We start from the raw sequence: 20,317 nt of genomic DNA, 5'->3' as shown, positions 1-20,317 counted from the left end.
AAACATTCCCCGCAACACCCCAGCTACTGGAAACCTCTATTCTACTATCTGTCTCTAAGAATTTGCCTACTCTAGATATATAAGGGGAATCATATATTTGTCATCTTATGTCTGCTTACTTCATTAATGTAATGTTTTCAAGGTTCGTCCACGTTGTACCATGTATCAGAACTCCATTCCTTTCTATGGCTAAATAATATTCCATTGTGTGTTTATTCACCTGTTGATGAATGTTTGGGCTGTTTTTACTTTTTGGCTACTGTAACTAATGCTGTTACAAATAGTGGTATATAAATATTTGTTTGAGTTCCCACTTTCAATTCCTTTGAGTATCTACCCAGGAGTGCAGTGAAACTACAAGGTCATATGGTAATTACATATTTAGCTTTCTAGAAAATTAAAAACTTTTTTCTATATTTAACTTTTTGAGGAGCTGGCAACTGTTTTCCACAGATGCTGCATCATTTAACATTCCTATTAACAATGTACTTGGTCCTACTTTCTCCACATTCTCACTAACACTGTTATTTCATGTGCCTATCAGCTGTTGTATATCTTCTTTGGAGAAATATCTATCTATTCAAGTCTTTCACCTGTATTTTAATTAGTTTGTCTGCTTTTTTGTTGTTGAGTTGTAGGAGTTCTTTTACGTTCTGAATATTAAACCCTTATTAGACATATGATTTGCAAATATTTTCTCTCATTCTGTGGGTTCTCTTTTTACTCTCTTGATTATGTCTTTTGATCACAAAAGTTTTTAATTTTCATGAAGTCTAACTTCCCTGATTTTTCTTTTGTTGCCTATACTTTTGGTGTCATTTTTTTTTTTAAAGATCTTATTCATTTATTTGAGAGAGAGAGCACAAGCGGGGGAGAAGGGCTGAGGGAGAGGGAGAAGCAGACTCCCTGCTGAACAGGGAACCTGACGCGGGACTGGATCCCAGGGCCCTGGGATCATGACCTGAGCCGAAGGCAGACGCTCAACCAACTGATCCATCCAGGCACCCCTTTTGGTGTCATTTTTAAGAAACAATTACCAAACCCAAGATCACGAAGATTTTCTCCTGTGTTTTCTTCTATGAGTTTTATATTCTTAGCTCTGAAATTTAGGTCTGTGATCCACTTGGAATTAATTTTTGTATATTGTGTAAGGTATGAGTTCAATTTCAATGTCTTACATGTAGATATCCTGTTTTACCATTTGTTGAAAAGGCTGTCTTTTCTTCATTGAATGGTCTTGGCAATCTTGTCAAAAAACCATTGACCATACATATGTAGGTTTATTTCTAGACTGTATTCTATTCCATTAGTCTTATCTATCTATTCTTATGCTAGTACAACACTGTTTTGACTACTATAGCTTTGTGGTGATTTTAGAATCTGGAAGTGTGAGTCCTCCAACTTTGTTTTTCCTTCTCAGGATTGTTTTAGGCATTCAGGGTCCCTTGAAATTGTATATGAATTTTTGGATGGGTTTTTAATTTTTGCAAAAAATGCTGTTGGGATATTGACAGGGATTGCATGGAATCATAAATTGTTTTGGGCAGTATCACCTTAACAATATTAAGTCTTCTAATCCATGAACATGGGATGTCTTTCCATTTATTAGGTCTTTTTCAATTTCTTCAGCAATGTTTTGTAGTTTTCAGCGTACAAATCTTTCTCCTGTTTGATTAAATTTATTCCTAAGTATTTTATTCTTTTTGATGCTATTGAAGTGGAATTGTTTTCTTAATTTCTTTTTGGATTGCTCATTGCTAGTATACTATGTACAATTTCATATTATGCCGTTTCACTTTACCTTAAATAATTACTTTCCCAAGCTCTCGGAGTACATTAATATATGATTTTAATGGTTACAAAACTGTCTAGGAAGCCAATGTACCATAATTACATTGCTTATAGTAATAAACATTTAGGATGTTATCCATTTTTGACTAGCATAATATTGCAACAGATTTCAAAATTATTATTTTTTTTTTCATGTTTTCTTTGTGAAATTTTTTCAGACAGAAGTTGCACTAAGATTAAGGACTATGTAATGCTCTCGATATATAAGACCAAAATTCTTTCCTTAATGATTTTATTAATTTTTTTGAAGATTTTATTTATTTATTTGACACAGAGAGAAAGCACAAGCAGGGGGAGTGGGAGAGGGAGAAGCAGGCTCCCTGCTGAGCATGAGCCTGATGCAGGGCTCAATCCCAGGACCCTGGGATCATGACCTGAGGCTTAGGCAGATGCTTAACTGACTGAGCCACCCAGTTTCCCCGCTTAAGGATTTTATTAACTTCTGTACCCAACCAACATAAGTTTTTTTGTTTATTGTGTTTGCTCTTTTCCTAAGCAAATATAAAGTGTAGGTCAGTTTAGGACTAAACACAGCATTGTCAGTATCAGCAAGCCCACACTTTGGTCCTAATGAGTTCTCAGAAAAAGTATTCTAAAGTTGGATATGCAAAAACTGAACAATCGCTACAAAAGTGGTGGATACCTATTGTAAGACTGAGGGGGTGGGGAAGGGAGTATTTTATTACACAGAACAAAAATAATACAAAATTCCTACTCTATGATCTTAAAATGTTCTTTGACAATAAAATCTAGCCTTTATAAGTTTAAATATTTTTTCTTCTTTCCTTCATAGTCCCTAACAAGTTCAATGGAGGCTAAATTCTGGGACAAGAAATGATTTATATTTTTTTCTCAATTTCTTAGTTTTTCTCAAAACTGTAATTTTTTTGGTTTTCTACTCACAGAAAAGAAATGAGTGATTAGCAGCCTAGAAGTTGAAGGTGTAGAGAACAGTAGGAAGGGTATAGTGGAAGGTAAAAAGAACCAAAGGCAGAAACAATCACTGTTAAAATGATCAGCCATGAGATCGAAAAGGGTAAGGAGGAAAGAGAATCCAAAAGGTGGTTGACCAACTAGCTGTTAGAGAATATCTGCTTGCAGATTGAGGACTACTTTGTAAAAGTTATTTAAATGATTCAACTAAATTACATTAGAAAATTTCCTTTTGGTTACATTAGCCCAGGAAAAAAATTCCTCAAAGAAAAGGAAATGAACAGTGAAAGAAAAGAAGACTTCATTTTTTGGACATGATTCATTACAGTAAAAGCAAAGCCATAAAGAAAAAAAAATACCATGAATATTTTCTATAGTTTGGGTTTTAGTGTCCTCTTTCCTTGCTTTGGTAATCATTCTTTTAAATCTATTACAATGTCACTGTAATCTTATTACTTACTCTACTAAGTTACTTTATGAACATTCAAATATGCAGCTGGACAAAAATAAAACTAAGTTCTACTTACCTGTATAACCAGTTTCACTAGTCAATTAAATCAAACAATTGCCTTGACTTTGTTTTCACGGAACTGACCTTAACTGAATAAACTGAACTGACAAGTTGCTTTGTGTTTCAAAGTGCAGAATAGTCGGGGGTGGGGGGGTGGTTGGGGTGCAACATCAGGGAAGCACTGAGGGCATTTATAAATTGTAGTTAGCTGTAGTCAAGAATGAGCTATGCTTGAAACTTATCAGATCTAAATTCAGCTGCATAAAAAGTGCAACAGCACTCATTAGTCTTAATTATTTTAGTTCCATTTTTTTCCTCACAGCAATTACATATGTTAGGTTTCAGTATTATAAACAAAATTAGGGGCCCCCAAAGCCTTACTTTCAAAAGGTATCTCTAATATACAACTACAAACTCCTCCCTCTCTGGATAATAAGAACTACTACAGTGCTGTCAGTTTTATGAACATATTTCTTTAAACTTATAAGATTTTAAATCTCAAAATTTAATTTCTTAGGGAAAATACATGTCTGTCAATGAAAAGTGATACTAATACCTACTTTTGAAATAACTGTAATTTGACAGAATTTAATTCCTTCAATATGGTCTAAAAAAGTCTTTCTGTAACTATAATACTTAGTATTTAAAAAGTTACACAATCACTCACTTTGCCTATTGTTAGTAATCTTTTCCTTATAGGAAAGCCTTAGTAATTAGTGACTCAAGAATCATATACGTAATAAATGACTCAGGAGTAAACCCATGACACAACATCTTACAGAATTGTTATCCCACCTTTGTTTCAATAAATTGTACATATGATTCAGAGCAACGCAACACCTGATTAAAACATAATTACATATTTTGATTCAAATTTTAACTTACTCTTGGATGATAATCTGAAATGATATATTTTCTCTTAAAATTAAAAAAAAATATATAAAGGTGACCATATTTTGTTGTGATTTTCCTAAATGTGGGATTTTTTTCTTGTGGAGTTTATTTTTAAAGAAACTCCTAGAAATGGAGCTCTTTTTTGCCCGAGACAAAATGCATTTTTTTGAACAGAATTTAACACTGAATTAGTTTCTGTGAATAAACTATATAGAAGTGATATTTACTAGTACTGGTGGTAGTTTTTGAGGAAAACTCCACATATTCTTATCTAATCTTTTTGGTTGGGCCATGGAATGTAAAATGCCTATTTGAGGTCCAACATGGAACAACACTTTGGTACTAATTCTCTGTGTTCTCAATCTATAGGAGTAGTTCTCAAATCTAGTTAAATCATCAGATCACTGGGGAAAATAGTAAAAAACAGTGATTTCTGGGCCCCACCCCAGTCCCAATGAATCAAAATGTCTCAGGGCTAGTCTTAGATTCTGATAATCAGTCAAATTTGGAAAGCACAGCTCTTGTGATCTTGGACTTGCTGCAGGCCACTCCATCCAACTATTTTAGCAGATTTAACACTACACTTCAATCATCTTATATACTGAATTTACCATCCTTCCCATTAAAACCACTTTCTTATCCTGTGTCTCACACTGTGAATAATATCATCATCTTTTAACAGGAGAGATATTTAACTGATACAATTCAACCAATTAAGATGCCAGCTTTGCACTGGAGCAGGTTCCTGGAGAAACTCCGTGGTCCCAGGTATTACTACTTTGTTGGTGGATGGTGAGGAGATCCAGGGGATTTCAGGAGAGGCACCAGGACAGACAGGAATGATATGCAGGGGCTTAGGACAACAGCTGTGTACAGTGTTCTTGCAAATATTTTGTTTAATTTTTTAGATTTTATTTATTTATTTGAGAGAGAGAGAGAGAGTGAGAGAGAGAGTGAGCATGTGCTCAGGCAAGTGGTGGGGGCAGATGGGTTGGGAAAGGGACAAGCAGACTCTGTGCTGAGTGTGGAACCTGATGCAGGGCTTGATTGCAGGACCCCAAGATCATGACCTGAGCTGAAACCAAGAGCTGGACACTCAACCAACTAAGCCACCCAGGCACCCCCAAATATTTTCTTGTTTTAATAACCAAAAGCAAGTGCATGCTAGTTGATTATCAGTCCTGCTCTGATCCTGAGATTATCAAAGTATGGTAATAGGAGATGTTAACAAGATAAAAGGAGAAAAAAATAGATAATAAGATGAAATTCTTGAGTAGGATATTAAATATTTCAGAGTAATCAGCATGGATGTGATGGACTATCTCCTCATAAGTCAGAGTGCACAGGACTGTAGAGTATTTTTTTTTTCAAAGTGTGGCCATGCATCACTTTTATTAGAGTCAAAAGAGAAGCTAGTTAAAAATGCAGATTTATGGGTTTTATTCCAGACCTACTTAATCACAATCTCTGAGGGCAGGATCTAGAAACCTACATATTAAACAAGAATCTTTGGTGATTCTTATAGTCACTACCATTTGAGAATCACTAGTGATGCATAAGAACAGAGCAAAGCAGCAGACTCGTGAGGGGCACCTACAAGGCAGGGCTGTAAGATGAAGACATCTGAGGGAGAATGGTGTCATCAAGCAAAGAGAAAAGAGAATTTCTAGATTATCTATAAAATCTATAACGTCATGCCATAGGTCAGGAGACTGAGAAGAGAATACCGTCATTGGTGATCACTGAGGAAGGGCATAGCCGAAAAAATGATCAGGGAGGACAGCAGAAGGAATTAGGTACAAAGAGAAGGGTCAACTTTGGAAAGTTACCTATGTCCACCCACACACAGACACACCCACACACAGTCTTGCTCATTTTTTTTTGAAGAGGGACCAAAAGGCGGGGGGAAGAGTAAGAGAAGATACTAAAAAATCCTTAGGTGAAAAAGACGCAAGGAAAAGAAATTTAGATGACCTAATTATAATAACGAAGCTACAGATGATGTCAGATGATGGAACTGTTGGTTTTGAGGAGTGGAAGTGATCTGCAATGGGGATAATGGGAAATAGGACAGACGCAGAAAAACAAAAACATTGGGCTGCAGGAATGAGGGCCTGGTTGATGTTCAATGACATGAATCTGTAATGCTTTCAAGCAGCAAAAGTAACAGGTTTCCACAAGAAACTTTCAGCACACTACCACAAAACCAAAGCATTTTCACTCCTTCTCTCCTTCCTTCCATTAAGTATTTATAGGGTAACTATCAGATTGTAAGGTGATATGCAAAAGGTAGGGAATGTCAAGAAAAGCCTGATGGATGAATTTAGTGACAAAGCAATCCGGGATGCTCGTGAAAGTAGTGCTCAGATGGTTGGTAAGTCTGGGTAGGAAGAAAAGTGAAGCCAAGAGGGGCTTGACAGATTGGAAAATATGTAGAGTTTATGAATGTGGAACACACAATGAGTGCAAATAAAGCACAGATTTAGTGGGAATGAAAGGACGGGGAGAGCTGGAAGGACAGGAGATTAGAGTCAGAGAATGGAATTTTCAAGTTCAAGTGTTTTAAATTTCTTGCCCCTGAGAAATTCATTTTAATGTGGTTCAACTGCATAACAATCCTGACAGCCATGGGGAGGGTGTTGCTGTGTGAGCTGTAATAGCTCTTAAATAAAAAAATGTAGTCATTCATGAGTTATCAATGCAAACCAGTAAGGTAAAAAGTTTAAACAATTTGTTTGATGTGTAAACAGGATACAATTTATAGATAAATCACTGTTTTCCCTTACTTCAGTGGTGGCCGGCATTTGGTACACGCACGCACACACACACACATACAGACACACACACACACACACTCACACTCACATGAGCTATTATGTGAACCCATAAAATGCAGGCTTACAGAGCAAATTCTAGTATATTGTCCTGAATCCATGTAATTGAGTTTTTTCCAGAATAAACCATAACAAAGTCTTCTTGGCTGAAGCACTTGGCAAGGTTAGACACAGAGCTGTTAGAAAAATGAAAGTGAATGTTTTGTCCATACAAATTGGGCATTCATATAGTAGATAAATGTATGTTTATCATTAAAATAAAAAGGTTAACCTTCATATGGTTCCACACAAGAACCTCAAAAAATAGGAGAAAGAATGGCAATAATCAGCCCCTTCACATGAGGTCTTCTTCCTGAAACTTTACCATGGATCAACAGTTTAACTATCCCTCATGTCCAGTCACATTAAATCTTGAGCACCCACAAAATATATGAGAACACTAACTTCCCAAGGGCTGAAGCACCACAGCAAATACAGACACACAGAGAAAATGAAGTATCCCCCAATTCTTTAACATTACAAAAGAGCAAGTTGTTACCTACGTCAAAAAGTTAACTTCTCACTAGACCAAGTTACTTTCCAGGGGGTATTTTCCTGCTACCAACAAAACCAGTTGCCAAATTGTACAAGTGACAAAAGGTGGCCAGTTACCTTCACAGAAAAGGAGCCCCTGACATCTTCTCCCTCCTTTTCCTGTTCATCTATCTTTTCTCCGTGGTATTCAGATTTCATTCCCTTCCTCATCTTGTTTTTTAAGACTCTGTTACAGCAGTTTTAGTTCACAGCAAAATTCATTGGAAACACAGGGAGTTCCCATGTACTCCCTGCTCCCCCATTCCGCAACCTCCCCCAGCATCAGCGTTTGTGACAACTGATGAACCTACGCTGACACCCTGTTGTCACCCAGAGGCCAGAGTTTACGTGAGGGTTTACTCTTGGTGCTGTACGTTCTATGGGTTTGGACAAATGGATAAGGACATATGTCCACAGTTACAATATCATAAGCAAAAGTTTACCCTTAAAGTCCCCTTGCTCTATCTATTCATCCCTCCCTCCCTCCTAACCCCTGCAACTACTGATCTTCCTACTGTCTCCGTAGTTTGGCCTTTTCCAGAATATCATATAGCTAGAATCATATGGTATGTAGTCTTTTCAGATTATCGTTGCCTGTTTTCAAAAGCTATTTTTTCACCTTCTGCTTTTTCTGTTTTTTCTCTACCAAATGTTATAGAACATACTGTATGTCTTTCTTTTTCTTTCTTTCTTTCTTTCTTTCTTTCTTTCTTTCTTTCTTTCTTTCTTTCTTTTTCTTTCAGAGAGGGAGAAAGAGAGAACAAGCAGGAGGGGCAGAGGGAGAGATAGAATCCCAAAACGACTCAGTGCTGAGCACAGAGCCTGATACAGGGCTCGATCTCACAGCCCTGAGATCATGACCTGAGCCAAATGCTTGACTGACTTCGCCACCCAGGCGCCCCAAACATACTCTGTTTTAAAAAACTAAAAGTAATCCCCTCATTTGCTTGGAAAATATTTCAATGCAAATTATTTTATTTGAGACTTAATAAATAATTTACAACTGAGAACACTGAGGCACAGAGAGGTTAAACAACTTATCCAAGTTTACACAGCAAGTAATTACCAGAAATGACATTTTAACCCAGTGAGTCTGGCTCCAGAATCATGTGCTTAATAGCCAATATTCATTACTGCTTCTCAGTAGCAGAAAAGAAGGCAACAATACGTAAGGGTAGCACAAAACGTGAAGAGCCAAGAATTCCTCTTTCCTACTACCTCAAAATAAAGAATGCACACTAAAGGCATGGGTGTGTATGACAATACACAAACACTAAAGAAACGTGACCAGTTATCCAGGCAGAAAAATGCTTCATAGCTCTTCTTCCATATTAAAGCTATCTAATTGTAGCTACTGAGGTGCTGTGCACCTGTGTGACTTCCGGGTTCTATGCCCCTTTCCTTGCTGCTCTGGTCGCTTTCAGAGGAGATGTAAGATGTCGTTGCTCACTCTGTGCCTTCTGTGGGCCCATCTGGCTGGGAATTACAGGCAGTGATCATTGGTTGTTATCCTCTGCCCTGCTTCACTTCTTTCATAAAACTTAGAAGCCTGGGTGGCTCAGTCTGTTAAACAACCGCCTCTTGATTTTAGCTCAAGTCGTGATCTCAGGGCCATGAGATTGAGCTCCACATCGGGCTCCTCACTCAGCACAGAATCTGCTTAAGATTCTCTCTCTCCCCTCTCCTTGCCCCTCCCCATGCTTGTGGATGCTCACTCAAATAAATAAATAAATAAAAACTTAAAAAAAAAAAGGAATCACTATAGAACTAGAGGTTTTTTTTGTTTTTTGCTTTTTTTTTTTTTTTTTTGGGGAAGATGAGGCCTAAACACTTCCTATAGATAAAGAAGAAAATAGTACGGTTCTCAGACTCTTAGTCATATATACGTATTACAAATAATTTGCAGGATCAGAGTTACAGACTAAAATTATGCAAATCTGTAAATGGTACTAATTCCAAACAATGGGAGAAACCACACTAAATTTGTTCAGAATTGTTCAGTGGAACAGAAAAGAGGCAGGACAAAAATATGTGAAGATAATAACATTTGCTTCAGCAGCACACTGTTAATTCAAACTGATATATAGAGGTTAGATCAGTATTGCTCCTATATATGGTAGACACATACAAGTGGGAAGCATTATAGGTTTTCACATGATAGTCACACCAGAGGACCCTGTATTTCTTGAACAGGTTTCACCTTTTTTCTCTTCTTAATTTCTATGCTGATTTCTCAAGAAGGCTTCCATAAGGAGAAAAAAATGTGCTACCTATTACCTATTTGTCCAGATGAGTGTTTTCACACTGTGGGTTGCAAGCAGTATTAAAAAAACCGAAGAGAAAAGAAACAGAACAGAATGCCAACTAACAGAATATGCTACATGTAATAAGGGTATTCATTCCTGTGAAAATTATTTCAAATACACACACGTATATATCTACACATATACACACAAATACACACACACATTATATACTGGGTTGCTATATAAGGTATGCCTCTCACTATAGGTAATGGTAAAAAAAAAAAAAGTATAAAAGCTATTTGTCCAGGTGATAGTTAACATTTTTAATTATAGAGGACGAAATTTACATTCAAAGCAGTCCAAATCCAAATCAGTCTCAGGTCAATTTTGTGGCAAGTTTTCTGTGGGCTTTATCACCTGCTGAAAATTTCAGATCTGAGAGGAGGAGCTGTCACACATTACAGCATTCAGTACGTTAACTAGGCCAACGGCATATCCATCAAAAACTTAAGAGCAGACTGAGCAGAATTTGCATCTGAGTCATTTTTCTCCTTTGATTCTTCTCTGATAAACATGCCAATCTAATAGAAGCCCACTCAGACAAAAGAGCTTCTTTCAGGCCGCAGGAAGCCTGGGAAGTTGGTAAGCTAAGGGATCTCACACTCTTAAGATCCCAGTGAGCTCTAGCAACACTCCTATAGTTTCATGAAGTAGTAAGAGTGCTATTAAGTAAACACTCAAAATTGCTAGCAATTATTAATACCATTTATTCATATAATAATTTTGATTTTAATGAAATATTTACTCAAAAATTTTGAGACTATATTATCATTGCTATTAAATGTTTATCTTCATTATCTTATTGTATATTATTATTGCTTACCTTTTGCTTTTCTATACAGAGTCAACAAATTAGTTGAATTTTATCAGTAATTCATGTTCCCTAATTTAAATGTAACAATTCTGGTTAATTTGAAGTTTTTATTAGTCTTAAAATATCCAGTTTTCTATACTTTTCCTAAAGTGCTTAGTTTGTATGCAATTAAATATACTTCTACATTTGAAAAGAGCAGGTGATTACTCTCCAGAATTGCAGTTTTACTATCATGTACCTCTTCATAAAAATCACTTAAATTGTCATTGCAAAATCCTACTATATTGTGTTAAAATTCATTTGGATAGTTCATTCTGAATATTTCCACATAAGCAAAATAAGCATTACTTATTCCAATTCTAAAACTACTATTTCTTTAAAATGCCAAGTTTATTAATAAAAATACTTACCGATACTATTGCCATTAGCAGAAAAATAAATGAAATGTAGGACCAAAAAAACCCATCTGCATTTACTGAGTGATTAGTGTCTGCCAGTTAGTATGGTAAGTGCTTATATCTTAGATGAAGTTATCTCTAATTCTTGAGGCAAACATGTATAAAATATTATTACTCCCACTTCACAGGTTGAAAAATTGAGGCCTACAGAGAGTAAAGAACTTGCCTAAAGTCATACAAGCCAGTTTGCCTAACTTGAAAATCCAGTTTCATATCCCAACAGTTAATGAATATAGTAACATATGATTAAGTGCTACATACATGGGGGACCTAGGTGGCTCAGTCGTTAAGCGTCTGCCTTCGGCTCAGGTCGTGATTCCAGGGTCCTGGCATCGAGACCCGCATCAGGCTCCCTGCTCGGCGGGAAGCCTGCTTCTCCCTCTCTCACTCCCCCTGCTTGTGTTCCCTTTCTCGCTGTCAAATAAATAAATAAAATCTTAAAAAAAAAAAGTGCTACACACGTGTATTCTTACCTTTATTATCTCCTTTTACTACTCAACTTTGTTCTTAGTTTTTCTCTTAACACTAAAATAAAATCAAACAAAAGAGACAACTCAAGTGTTTTCAATAAAGGAAACATGATTACATGTAACCGGTTACATGTAACTAGAATATTTTTTTCATGGTGTTGGGGGTGGAGCTGGTATATATCCTACTCTGGTTCCACATGTGACATAAAGCATATGATTGAGTCTCTTGACACTTAGAAAGAAACTAAAGCTTTCTAATTAGCAGGTCTTGGTTGGGACTTCTGATCTGTTTCAGGTTCATTCTAGTATCCCCCACTTCTCATATACTTTGACCTATCAAAAACAGAAGTTATTCCTTCAACAAACATCTATTTACTATGTACTAGAAACAGGCACTGTGCTAAGCAGTGGGGATATATAGACCAATAAAAAATAATCCTTCCTCTTAAGAAGCATCTAGACAGCTATGTCAACAACATCTCTATCTATCTAAATATATCTTGGTATATATGGTATCATGGGGATACACAAGTCATTTTTGCCTGGGGTTCAAAAAAGGCTTAATAGAGTAGATGACACTTGATATTAAAAAGACAAGTACCTGTGATGCAAACATGGGCACATTGGGCAAAAAGATCGGAGTGCGCAGAAGCACAGAGGCATGAAATTGCATAGCGTGCACGGAGAATCCAAGTAATGCACAAGAAGTTACGTACGTGGGAAGAAGCACAAGTAGTTGTATACAGTAGGAGCATGGCCGTGTGCGCGCATGTGCTTGTGCCCACGCGTGCGTGGTATACCCTAAGATGGAACTCCATATGTAGGCAGGGGTAGGATAATAGAAGGTCTCACATATTATTACTCTTAGCAAACAGACAAGTCTAACTGTGGGAGAAACAAAAACAGGTATGTATTTAGAAAGAGTATTTTGGCAACAAGGTGGAGAACTAAATAGAGATGATGCCAATCAGCTGGTTCCTAATTTAATTCACATGACAGATAAGAGGTTGCACCAAGTCAGTACCACTAAAGCAGAAGACAGAGTGGAGATGCTCAGAAGGTGGTATGAAGACAGCAGGGAAGACCTGGTACTTGCTGGACACTCCTTTTGCACTCTTGGAATTCTGATGATAGACACGCTTACTGCTTACCACATAAATTGTGGGCTTACTCAAGAAAGGCTACAGTGAAAAGCTACTGTAGCTGGTAGCTGAAGTCATGGAACAAGACGAAGTAAGAAGCAGTGAGAACAGTGCCAAGACAGATGTCTGGGGCATGCCCACATTGAAGCAACAATCACAAACAAGTCAACAATGGAGACTGGGAAGTAGGGGGGTAACAGAGGGTGGAGCAGGAGCAAAAGACACACTACTTGGTGTAGGAGGGGCTGCAAGTGAGGACCTGGGGAGAGGGGAGGTAGAAGATGAGGATGAGAAGTAGGTTAGGATCAAACTGGCCTTCCCTGCCATGCTAAAGAATACAGGCATTGTCTGCTAGGCAGTGGACCTTTTAAAATGAGATCATGATCCACAGTATGGAGGATAGCTTGGGCTACACGAAAGAATTGTGATGGACTGATAACCTTTACTTGCCAAATTTCAAAAATTGCAGGCAGTGTAGTACCTTATGTGTTTATGTTTTAAGCCTTGTATTTTTAATGGTGAAATAAAAGCACTGTTCTTTTTTTTTTTTTTTTAAAGATTTTATTTATTTATTTGACAGAGAGAACAGCCAGCGAGAGAGGGAACACAAGCAGGGGGAGTGGGAGAGGAAGAAGCAGGCTCCCAGAGGAGGAGCCTGATGCGGGGCTCGATCCCAGAACACTGGGATCATGCCCTGAGCCGAAGGCAGATGCTTAACGACTGCACCACCCAGGCGCCCCAGCACTGTTCTTTATTAAAAGAATTTAAGTATCAACAAACTTTGAGGAAAACATTTTGGGAGGCAAAGGGACCCCGTAAATCATACTATTTTTCATTTTTTATATGAAAATGGATGCATCTTACAATCGCTGCTGATCAAGTTTGCACATGTAAATTTGATCTTAGCTGTTTATATTTTGATTTCAGTGGAGTTCTGAGTATGGCTAATCTGCCATAGGTTGAGTTTAATTGCCATTTAAAACATCTCCAAAAAGATTCCAATGGGATTTGGCACATTCAGCATAGTTTGTGTTAGAAGGGTAGAAATTGAGTTATGTAATAAATGACAAAAATCATTGCCTGAGGTCTAAAAGAATGTGTGCTTAAAACTAAAAAAATTCAAGTGAGAATAAAGCGTTGTATCATAGTTTAATTGGAAGCATCTCCCACTCTTCTATTCCTTGGTGGTACATAAAATAGTGGATTTTTTTTTTTTTCACATCAATGAAGGCTTAGAAATATGGAAAGAAAGATTGGCTTTGAAGTTTAAAGAGATTTAATTTACTTCTTTTAGGGGTGTGACTGGCAAGTGAGTCTTTCTTTAAAATACTGAGATTGGAAAAAAAACAAAAAACCCCCCAAAACCCCAAGATGGAGTTGCAGGAATTGTAGGCTACAGACTCCTTCCAAGAGACTGGATACATTGAGGGTGCTGACAGAACACTCCCAGCAGTTGCTGAGGTCAGATAACCCAAAGGACAAAGGCACATGTTTTACTCATCTAGATGCTTCTACCATGTTTGTAGAAATCATGTATCCCAATATCAGTGGTATACAGTACAACATACTGGCAAGTATTTCAAAGACTCCATCAAGCAGAAAGTCCTGCCACACATTTTTCCTTGCCTGTGCATACATTAGACACCCCTCCTGTTTGCTTTTCTCAGTCCTAAAACTTTCAAATGCATGTTATGTTTATAGAGGCTTCTGAATTTTTCCTATAGCAAATCCTTTCTCTGATATTCTGGAATACTTCCATATTCTTTTAAATACTTGCTCTTGATAATGAAATGGAAGGAAGGAGATGAGGAAGAAAGGGAGAGACGAAGAGGACAGCACATGCACATACTAAGTAATTTAAACTACAGAGAGGGAACATACACCAAAAGGATCTCTTTCTTCCATCTAGAACTTCAGTGCCCCCTCCACAATGATAATCATCAACAATGAATGATTTCTTTTGGTTTTTATTATTCCAGATATCTCTATGCATACTTCAAGGCATACATATAGATCTATGTCTGGGTATCCATGTATACATATGTCTATATTTCCTTGGCAGTAAAATTGAGGGTACAACAAATATTGCTGAAATGTAATCTGTTTATAGATATATTTTAAAAAGTAGAATTTGCCTCTTATTTCTATTTTTATAAATCTACTTAAGTTTGGTGGAGTGGCTAGGTCAATGATCTATCTAATGGGACCAACATTTACTTTCTATCATGAGTCTAATACTGTGTTGATCATCAAATCTATGCCTTAAAAAAAAAAATCTCATGTGAGTTGGAACAAATTCAAGCAATTCAAAAATGCATAAGGCAAAAATTAGTCATTCTGTTCTTCCCCAATCTCAGAGGTAAGCACTGTTTGCTGTTACAAAGATAAATATGGATGGTCCTGGGAACTCATTTTCTATTCTACTAGAACAAGCTAATAGAGATTATAACCTCCAAAGGCTCCTGTTCCCATATGACTTAGGCAACTAGATGTTCCTTAATCTTCTCTTTAGACGTGTACAGTGTTTTGGTGTGGAGTCCCTCTATCAGATCCCTTTCTGTGGCACACCCAGAGCACCTATGCCAGGCCTAAGCACACACTTCTGTGGAAAGAGAACTTGGGGATGGTATATACTCTGTTAATTCTTTGCCTGTAAATTTACTCCAAATGTTTTTCTATACATATGACAAATACTAGTGGCATTTGTGTGCCCTTGGCATGACAGTTGTATATTATGTAAACTTTTTTCTCTATGCTTAGATAGAAACACAATCCCACCCCCTAGAAAGACACACAGACACAAAGACACACACACACACACACACACACACTCCCATGGCCAAAATAGAGAAATACAATATAAATTATCCTGTAATTTTCCTTTTTGGAAAAAATTTATCCATATAGTTTGGATGTCCTTTAAGTTAGTACACAGACTTCTACTTTATTCTATCCATGCATCCTATAGCCTCTTTCAAATCTGGCAATCTAAAGTTTTGTAACATATTACCTGGATTCTGCTAAATGCCTCCTAGGTAGAGAATTTCAAGTAAATAAAACCCTGCCATATGGTCACTTGAGATTGTGCATATCCCACTTCCTAGATAAATTTTATAAAATTCAGTTCTAACAGATAAATCTCTAAGTGAGCTACTAGAAGACAAGGCCTTTGTGAACAAGGCTGTACACATTAAAAGGGCGAGAGTATGCCTCTTTTGTTCATCAGTGGTGAAGATAGTAGGAGTCTGCTAAATATTTACTGAATGGCTAGAAGGAGAAAGAGCAAACACCAAGATTCAAGGTAGCTAAGGCACAGCAATTCTGGTGGTAACATGGTATGCTTTATGACATAGCCTAGACTTTCTACCCCGCATCAACACTCCTTTCTTCCCCTCTTTCTCTTTTTTAAAATTGAGAATAATTGACATACAATATTATATCAGCTTTAGGTATACAATGTATACAATGTATACATTTTGAAATGATCATCACAGTAAGTCTAGTTACCATCTGTTACCATAAAAAGTCAAAAAATTTTTTTTCTTCTGTGATGAAAATTTTCAAGATTCACTGTCCTGGCAACCTTCAAATATGCACAATACCACTGACTATAGTCCCCATGTTGCACACCACATCCCCATGACCTATTCATTTTGTAACTCGAAGTCTGTACCCCTGACCTCCTTCACCCATTTTACCCATCTCCACCCTCCCTTCTGCTGCCAACCAACACTCTTTTCCATACCCGTGTGTTTTGTTTTGTTTGTTCATTTTTGTTTTTTTAGATTCCACATATAAGTGAGATCATATGGTATTTGTCTTTCTCTGCCTGATTTATTTCACTTAGCATTATACCCTCTAGCTCCATCCATGTTGTTGCAAATGGCAAGACTGCATCTTTTTTATGGCTGAGTCATATTCCATTGTATACATACCACATCTTCTTTATCCATTTATCCACTGATCAACACTTAGGTTGTTTCTATATCTGGGCTCTCATAAATAATGCTACAATGAATATTGCACCCCTTTTTGGATTAGTGTTTTCATTTTCTTTGAATAAATACCCTGAAGTGGAATTGCTGGATCATATGGAAGTTCTATTATTAATATTTTGAATAAACTCCATACTGTTTTCCATAGTGGCTGGACCAATTTACCAACAGCGAATGAGGGTTTCCTTTTTTCTACACCCTGCCAAACTTGTTATTTCTTGTCTTTCTGATTCTAGCCATTCTGACAGGTGTGAGGTGATATCTCATTGTGGTTTTGTTTTGCATTTCCCTGATGATTACTGACGTTGAGCATCTCTTTGTGTGCCTGTAGGCCAGCTATAAGTCTTCTTTGGAAAAATGTTTATTCAGATCCTCTGCCCAATTTTTAAATTGGTTTTTTTTTTCCTGGTGTTGAGCTGTAGGAATTTTTTATATATTTTGGATATCAACCTCTTACTGGATATATGATTTCCAAATATTTTCTCTCCAGTGGTTGCCCTTCCATTTTGCTAATGGTTTCCTTTGCTGTGCAGAAACTTTTGGTTTGTAATCCCACTTGTTTATTTATGCTTTTGGAGTCAGATCCCAAAAAACATCACCAAGACTGGTATCAAGATGCTTACTGCCTATGTCTGAACACTCCATTCTCAATCCATTGGTGGTTTCTTGAGAATTAGGTGGCATATAAACACATATAAAAAAGAAAGCCAATAATTTTATTCCCTTTTATACTGAACCAACTAATGAAACCACAGTCTGAAGACACTGTACATCAAACAATGAAGAACAGTGAAGCCTGAGATACAGGAAACAAAGTGAGCCAAACCCTATAGGTGCCCTCATTCACTGTATGGGAAGAGTTTTCAGGCAATAGTTCAGGAAGGGGGAATCAAAGCAGAGCCTGCCAAACTCCCTGAGTTAAGGATCTGCAGAAGTAGAAACCAAGTTGGCTATAGTTACTATGGCAGAGTACTGAAGAAAAGAGCTACACAGAGACAAAACTCTGAAAATTTACAGACGTTTCCCCCTGAGTATGCACGTGGGCACTGAATAGTGCATGTGTGTAAAGAAATTACCAGAGACTGAGATAGAACTACTGAAAGTATTAGAAAGAACAATCTCTGAAGATCACATGGGCCAGGAATTTACCTATTGCCACCAACCAAAGTAGAAAACTTAATAGTTCATAGGACATGGGGTAGAATATTCAAAAGGCTTCGGTTTCAGTAGTGGAGGGAAAAAGTAACCTTAGGATGAAACCTTCTTTGCTTATAAAAGCTAAAAGCAGTACTTGAAAGAACCAAACCTTTCCCCAGAAATGTAACCATGTCTGAGAAGAAAGCTAACAAAAACTTAATCAAAAATTATTTAGCAGTAAGGTAAAATTCACATCTGGTATCCAATAAAAAATTAGTAAGCATGTGAAAACAAAGGACAATATGATACATAAGGAGATAGATCAATTTAATTGAAACCAATCAAAAAGTGGCACAATAAAATTAGTAGATAAGAATGTCAAAATAGCTATTGAAACTGTACTTCATATGCTCAAGAAAATAAAGTTTGAAAAGGTTAAGTAGACCTGGAAGATACAAAGGAGACCCCAAATTGAACTAGAAATGATAACTACAATATCTGAGATGTAAACCTTACTAGAGTGGATTATCAGCAGATAATACACCAGAGAAGAAAAGATTAGTGGACTTGAAGACTTACTAAGAGAAATTATTCAAAAGCAAAGGCAGAAGAAGACTGAAAAAATGAAAAGAAGAACATTTGTTCTGTTGTAGGGCAACGTCAAGCAGTATAATACATGTCTAATGGAGTCTCCAAAGGAAAGAGAGGGTAGGACAGAAACAAACATGAACACATTAAGGCTGAAAAATTTCCAAATCTGATGATCTTACGTATGTAAGAGGTTCGACAAAACCCAAGCACGGGAAACATGAAGAAAACCACAATAAGCCACATCACAAATTGCTTAAAGCTAGTAAAAAAAAAAAAAAAAGAGAAAAGAAAAAAGACATGAAAAGAAAAAAGGAAAGAAAATCTTAAAAGCTTCTAGAGAAATAAGACACATTACCTAGAGAGGCACAAAGATAAAGATGACAGCATATTCTTGGCAGAAACAATGCAAACTAGAAGAGAGTGGAGCAACATCTTTCAAGTACTGAAAAAGAGAGAGGAAAAAGGAGTCAACCTTTAAATTTCTACCCTGGGGAAATTCTCTTTGTAAAACAAACATGAACTCAGCAATTCCCCCCCAGGTGTTCACTCCACAGAACTGAAAGAGGTAGTTAAACATAATGTTGTACTTGAATATTCATAGCAGCACTATTCACAACAATCAAAAGGTGGAAATAACCCAAATGTCCATCAACAGATGAACGGATAAACGAGGTAGGATGCATCTGTACAATGGAACATTATTTGGTTATAAAAAGGAATTAAGTACCAATAGATGGTATAACAGGAATGACTCTTGAAAACATGATGCTAAGTGAAAGCAGCCAGATACAAAAGGTCACATATTGCATGATTCCATTTATATGAAGTGTATAGAACAGGCAAATTCACAGAGACAGAAAGCACAGAGTGACTGCCAGGGGTTGGGTGGGGGGGGGGAGAATGGGGAATGACTGCTTAATGGGTAGAGTTTCCTTCTGGGTAATGAAAATGTTCTATAACTAGATAGTGGTGACAGCAGTACAATATTGTAAACACACCAAAAACCACTGAATTGTACAAGTTGTAAATTTTATGTTATGTGAATTTTCTGTCATAAAAGAGTGAACCCTTAAATGTATGCTTCCAATTTTTTTTGGCCTTAGTAACATAACTGTCAGTAATATATTTTAAATTCTTAAATTTAAAACATATCTTAAATTCTGTTAAGAACTGTGAGAAATGTAAAAACAAAAGCTAAAAAGAGGTGAAATAACTTTTTGCAAAATACAGAAGCAGAAAGATGTCATCACCTGCAGACCTATTCTATAGCACTTAAAGAAGTGCATCCACCAGAAACCATATGATACCAGATGCAGATTTAGACCTACACAAAGGAATTAAGAATACCAGGCATGGTAACTATTTGGTTAAATACAGTATCTTTTCCTCATATAATCGTATCTCGTTAAAAATTTGTCAATTGCTGGGGTACCCGGGAGGCTCAGTCTGTTAAAGGTCCAACTCTTGATTTCAGCTTAAGTTATGATCTCAAGGTCATGCGACTGAGCCCTGCAGAGGTCTCCACGCTCAGCAGGGAGTCTGCTTAAGATTCTCTCTCCCTTTCCTTCTGTCCCTCCCCACTGTGTGTGCTCTCTCTCCCTCTTTAAAAATAAATAAATCTTTAAAAAATTGGCAATTGCCTAAATAAAAATAATAGCAACGTAGTGTGGGGTTTCTACATGTATAAGTAAAATATATGACAACAGGAGCACAAAAGGCTAAGAGGGAACAAATGGAAGTATACTATTTTAAGGCTTTTTACTATATACAAAGTAGCAGAACATCACATGAAACAAGATAGTGATGTT

The 20,317-nt window shown here is 36.9% G+C and overlaps 1 protein-coding gene across 6 annotated transcripts in view; it reads right to left on the bottom strand.

Moving 5' to 3' along the window:
* Positions 1-20,317, bottom strand: part of PIBF1 (progesterone immunomodulatory binding factor 1) — a 204,286-nt gene that overhangs the window by 35,391 nt on the left and 148,578 nt on the right. Inside the window, exon 15 of one of the 6 annotated variants that reach the window (XM_034665287.1) lies at positions 11,546-11,588. The exons of the other annotated variants lie outside the window; for them this stretch is intronic. Within the exon in view, the coding sequence (XP_034521178.1) occupies positions 11,559-11,588 (30 nt within the window). The 3' untranslated portion in view covers positions 11,546-11,558. Of the gene's footprint in view, positions 1-11,545; positions 11,589-20,317 lie in introns of those variants that run through there. 6 annotated transcript variants of the gene reach the window in all.

Source organism: Ailuropoda melanoleuca, chromosome 7 (genome assembly GCF_002007445.2).
Source record: "Ailuropoda melanoleuca isolate Jingjing chromosome 7, ASM200744v2, whole genome shotgun sequence".
In the NCBI taxonomy this organism is placed as follows: domain Eukaryota; kingdom Metazoa; phylum Chordata; class Mammalia; order Carnivora; family Ursidae; genus Ailuropoda; species Ailuropoda melanoleuca.
The sequence above is the reverse complement of the archived record's forward strand: the minus strand, read 5'-3'. Positions and strand labels throughout refer to the sequence as shown.